The following is a 5888-nucleotide window of genomic DNA, read 5'->3' on the forward strand; positions in this document are numbered from 1 at the left end:
GAAAGTGTCTTCAAAAGTAAGCTTTTATCACTGAACTGCGGTTTCAGAGCGAGGGGGGAGAACGCATACAGCATACGCTGGGGGATTAAAAGGGGAGGTTAGTGTGTGTGTATTACTCATCAGACATCTTCCACGGGTTATAGTAGGGAGAAACGGTCTTACCCCGGGGTTTAAATGGGGGATCAGTATGTTTTATAGTACTCTTATTCCACGGTTATAGGGCTCGGAACACATAGCGTTAATAGCTTAGAGGAGATTAGTGTGTTGTGCATTACAAATCTTTATTTTCATCTTATATGGGACAAAATATGACGGTATTCTACTTACGGATCTACATTTTTTTTTTTTTTTAATTTTTAAACCAACAGATTTTTTCCGGGGCGATTAAAAAAAAAAAAAAAAGTTATAGTTTTCTCTCTATTTTGTATCTAAATTTATACATTTAATACATTCATTTATTTATTTTATTTTTTTGTTATTAATAGACCTTATAGAATAATCAAACTTTGTTGCAAGTCACAAAGTCCTCAACAACCTCAACAACAACTACTCAGAAATAAAATAAATAAATATTCACGACAAAAATCACAGTAAATCAGTTTCACGCTGGTAACTACACCGCTACACTGCACCACAGACACAAGACATAACATAGTACACACACACAGTAGCACTGTCACTTCACCAACTGAGATGATATGAAGAAAAATAAATACAAGAATACCTATAACAGATGAATGTTATTGTTGTAGGAACGAGAGAAGTATAGAGCATGGAGCATAAGAGGCAGAGCCGGAGAAAGAGACCAGAGCCAATATTATCCCGAGCCCAGGCCGGCAAATGAGTAACAAAATACTATGTATGACAACTTATCTATGCAGTAGGTATGAATGCTTGAGTGAAAAGATAGAATGTGAATGAAATCAGGCCTGGCTATGAAGAACAGCTCACAGTGAATGAATTCTGGCTAGGGGACGTTAAACAGAGAGAAGACTAGCGTCTGGCTGTGGGACTATAAACAGGGAGGAGAACAGCTAACCCTAACCAGCCTAGCAAGCTGGCAGTTCCTCAAAGGGTTCTCTCTGCTTTTAAAGACCAAGTACAAGTCCTCACGATGGTTGACTGCGGTTCAGGACGAGCCAGCCAATTTAACATGGCTAGAGCTAGAGACCATCACCCCGGTGTATAGCAGATACAAAAAGACATCTTTTCTTTATTCTGCTATCGCCATTCGGCGAAAGCTAAAGCCGCTACAACAACAACAACAACAACAACAACAACATAAATAAAGTTCGCCTGACATTGATGATTGCCAACCTGCGACATACTGCGACATCGACATGGCGAAGGCACATGAAGTAGAAATTATTATTATTATTATTTATTATTTTTTTCAAGGACTGTTCATTGTGTTAAGCATACTTAAATGCTCGTCATAAATGTCGTTCCCCAATTATTACACCTAGATAAAATTAATTACTTGGGCTCGAACCACCAACCTCCAGACGAGATCCTAAGTGCAAGACAGGATAGGACAAAGTGTAGGTCGCGGGTTGGATACTGAACAGATAATGTTCGTTTTCGGAACGGCTGGCTTTCTCCTATCCTATCTTCCTTCTCGCTTCGCTTTCGGGACCTTAAGAGCTCGGCAGTTACAGTTCCCTTTGTCAAACGTTTCCTTTGTTCGTTTGTGTGTCTGTTAGTTTGTTTGTTCTTTTGCTTGTTTGTTTGGTTATTTTTTCAACTCACCTAAACACATCCAACAGAACTCGTGTTTACAATGATAGCACTGCATATGGTTACATCCGCCGTTCTTCTCAATACAAATGTGACACTTGGGACAATCCTTAGTGTGGGCAGATATGTAGTTGGCGGTCTCGCTGTCGTCGGCACACTTGGTAAGCCACTTCTTAATCACCGCGCAGTCCGTAGGGGCGTGATATTCAATACCTGCGAAAGATTGTATTGATAAAAAGTATTGTTGTTGTTGTAGCATAGTGTTACAAAAGAGTAGCTGGTGTTGTTTTAGGGGCTTTAGCTTTCGCCGAATCGTGATGGCAGCATAAAGAAAAGATACCTATCGGCACACTTGGTAAGCCACTTCTTGATCACCGCGCAGTCCGTAGGGGCGTGATATTCAATACCTGCGAAAGATTGTATTGGTAAAAAGTGTTGTTGTTTATTTATTTACGGGACTAACCCTATATACAAAAATGACAATAGAAAAAAAATACACTAAAACTAAACAAACATAAACAACAATCAAATACAGTAGAAAAAAAAATGAAATATAAAAGGAAAGTAAAAAGTAATAAAGAGTAGGTGCTTAAATTTAATTAAATTTAAAATCGCCGTCATTGGCATTCTTGACCATTCTATTAAGAGGTGAGTGAAAGCTGTAATTAGTGTGACATGAGCTCACGTAGAATGTGTTACTTTTCCTTAATCTGCGATGACAGTCAAGGGATACAAGACTTAACAATTGATTGCAATCCACATTGCCAGACATTAATTTTTGTATGAATCTAGAATCCAACAGAAGGCGACGATTTTTTAAAGTATCAATATGAAGAGGTGAAGCATAGTGTTACAAAAGAGTAGCTGGTGTTGTTTTAGGGGCTTTAGCTTTCGCCGAATCGTGATGGCAGCATAAAGAAAAGATACCTTTTTGTAAACCGTAGCCAGACAAAAGAGTAGCAATAGTGTTTATTTATACTGCTCGAATAGGACTAAAAAGTCCCTTTAACCCTACAGTAGGTTACTACTATTACTGAGGCCAAATTCTCAAATTATATTGAAAGATAAATTTCTATACCTCGGCTGGGATTGAACCCGCTCCCTCCTCATTACCAGGCGAAAATCTTGACCACTACACCACTAAGGTAGGCGACTTTCAGGGAGAATCTAGAATCCAACAGAAGGCGACGACTTTTTAAAATATCAATATGAAGAGGTGAATTTGGATTCTATAGCATAATAGAGAGTCAAATGAAGTTCACACCATAGTTTTTACTCACCAGACTGCATAGGTTCCCGCACGGAGATACGGGGGATGATTCCAGGGGCCTTGATCCCCACACGGAAACGGGTTGTGGTCTTCAGGGGGCCCTTGCCGTCAATGGTGTTACCTGGACATAAGCAAAATTGACACAAAGTAGTTAGGGTAATTATGCAGAAGTCACGTCCGTGGAAAATGATTGTTATCTGGTTACTAGAAATCTCTTTTTATTTTTAATTTTGGATTTTCTATTTCTATTTTGTGCTTGTAACATGTAAACAATTTGTTTTGAGTTGAAATACATGAAACTTTGAAACTATTGAAAAGAAAAGCTCCTTTTTGTATTAAACTTAACCCTATAATAACACCAATCACTGCTCTAATTGTGAAAACTCATTCTTGCGTTTAACTTAATGGACATAAGCAAAATTGACACAAATTCGTTAGGGTAATTATGCAGAAGTCACGTCCGTGGAAAAGAAAAGCTCCTTTTTGTATTTAACCTAACCCTATAATACCACTAATCACTGCTCTAATTGTGAAAACTCATTCTTGCGTTTAACTTAATGGACATAAGCAAAATTGACATAAAGTAGTTAGGGTAATTATGCAGAAGTCACGTCCGTGGAAAAGAAAAGCTCCTTTTTGTATTCAACCTAACCCTATAATACCACTAATCACTGCTCTAATTGTGAAAACTCCTTCTTGCGTTTAACCTAACCCTATAATAACACTGGTCACTGCTTGTTTGTGCCAGTTCCTTTGGTAGCAATATTCCACGGACGTGACTTCTGCACAAGTACCTTAGTTAGTATGGAATGTACAAATAAGAAGTCACATTCATCTCAAATGGGAATTTGTACCTAGTCCTGCCTCTCATTAAGAACAATTGACTCAAATACTAGGTGACTAAAATACGAAATTTATGCTCATTTCAAGCATGAAATTTCCCTGCATTTCCTTGATAAATTATTTTATATTCTGAAGAAAAGAATCATCCTCTCTTCTTTTCAACTTGACCATGGATATGTGACGATCGAGCTGGACACGGAAAGTAAGTAAAGTAAGGGTTAATATTGAGCATGGAGAGAAATCATAGCAGGGGTGGCCATAACATGGCTCGCGAGTCCGATCTTGTGCGGCTCTCTAAGGGATAGGTTCGTTTAAACTTTCAAAAATATGTCAATGTGTACCTATTTACTGTGGGAACCGTGAATCTCAGAAATCAAAATGGGGTGGCTCGCCGTGAATCGACTTTGGTGGGATTGCGGCTTCCCAAAGTTCAGGTTTGTGTCCACCCTGAATTATACAAGGGCTGACCAAATTAGAGGGAATGCTCCTGTTTTATTGGTTCCTAGCAATATTCCACAGACGTGACTTCTGCACAAGTACCGTAGTTAGTATGGAATGTACAAATAAGAAGTCACATTCATCTCAAATGGGAATTTGCAGTCCTGCCTCTTATTGAGAACAATTGACTCAAATACTAGGTGACTAAAATAGAATAGAATAAAATTTACCTTGTTTATCCTGCCCGAATAGGACTGAAAAGTCCCTTTACCCCAGCAGTCTAAACAAGGTCTCGTATATTTGATGGGTTAAAGAATAATACACACAACTAACAATTCAGTAAAAAGACCTTGCTTAACTAGAAGAAAAAAAAACGAAACGAAATTTATGCTCATTTCAAGCATGAAATTTGCCTGCATTTCCTTGATAAATTATTTTATATTCTGAAGAAAAGGATTATCCTCTCTTCTTTTCAACATGTCCATGGATAAAGTTATCAAAGACCTGTGGAAAGATAAAACTTTTTGATTACTTTGAAAATTTTTGTTATTGAAAATACATAGAAAGTACTTAATAAGTAGGTATTTATTTGAAGAAGAAAAAAAAGCAAAATTTAGGTGGGCCTAAAGATAAATATGGAAAATAATAAATTTAGGCAGGTATCCAAAAATGACGAGTCAAACAAGCCTGTTGACTGAATGCCTTCATAGTGTTAATGCCTTCATTCAGCACATGCCAATTAGACATGGCTAGAAACCCCAGTTTATGGCAGATAATAAAAAAGATATCTTATTGCTGTATAAAAAAAAAAAGATATCTTATCCTTATTCTACCATCACCATTCAGCCACAACTGGAGCTACTACAACTGAATGCCTTGAAAGTTTTTATCTTACCCAGAGCATCAACTACTCTGCCCAACAGATCTTCACCAACAGGCACATCCACAATGGCTCCGGTACGCTTGACAATGTCTCCTTCCTTGATGAGTCTGTCGTTACCAAATACTACCACTCCCACGTTGTCGGGTTCCAAGTTGAGGGCCATACCTGTGTAGGAAATTTCATCATTATGTTTAGAAATTGCGCTCTAGCATTTCTTGTTTCAACCTTGAAAAAAACAAGATTTCAAGGATGATATAAATTTTTAACAAAGATTGATTTTTAACACTTTACTGATAGGTATTACTATTTTGTTTCTTAACTGGTCCGAGATGAACTGTTGAAACATTCTCTGTAGGTATAGTCCATTTCTCAAACTTTCATCTAATAAAAGAGTGAAGAACAGAGACAAATTGGTCTCTTTGAAATAGGTTTTTTCTTATTACCAGTTAGAGGTTAAGATTGGTATGCTGTGTTCAGCTTGAGGCTGATAGCCTTATAAAATAATTTGCTCTCGAAAATCTCCTCTGAATCTTTTTTACCCTTCAGTCCGGAAGAGAATTCCACCATCTCATCAGCTTGGATGTTCTTCAGTCCATAGACACGAGCGATACCGTCTCCAATACTGAGTACTCGGCCAGGGCTCTAATTGTGAAAACTCCTTCTTGCGTTTAACCTAACCCTATAATAACACTGGTCACTGCTTGTTTGTGCCAGTTC

At 37.8% G+C, this 5888-nt stretch overlaps 1 protein-coding gene across 1 annotated transcript; it reads right to left on the reverse strand.

The window, feature by feature from the left end:
* Positions 1-2981: 2981 nt before the first annotated feature.
* Positions 2982-5820, reverse strand: LOC103521981 (ATP synthase subunit alpha, mitochondrial-like). The gene is made up of 3 exons (XM_026832405.1): positions 5711-5820; positions 5184-5336; positions 2982-3128 (listed from the first exon to the last, which is right to left on the reverse strand). Exons 1-3 carry the CDS (start codon positions 5736-5738, stop codon positions 3010-3012), a joined length of 300 nt encoding a protein of 99 aa, XP_026688206.1. The 5' UTR covers positions 5739-5820; the 3' UTR covers positions 2982-3009.
* Between the last annotated feature and the right edge of the window lie 68 nt (positions 5821-5888).

The sequence above is a fragment of the Diaphorina citri genome, unplaced genomic scaffold (assembly GCF_000475195.1).
Source record: "Diaphorina citri unplaced genomic scaffold, Diaci psyllid genome assembly version 1.1 scaffold6462, whole genome shotgun sequence".
Lineage (NCBI taxonomy): Eukaryota > Metazoa > Arthropoda > Insecta > Hemiptera > Psyllidae > Diaphorina > Diaphorina citri.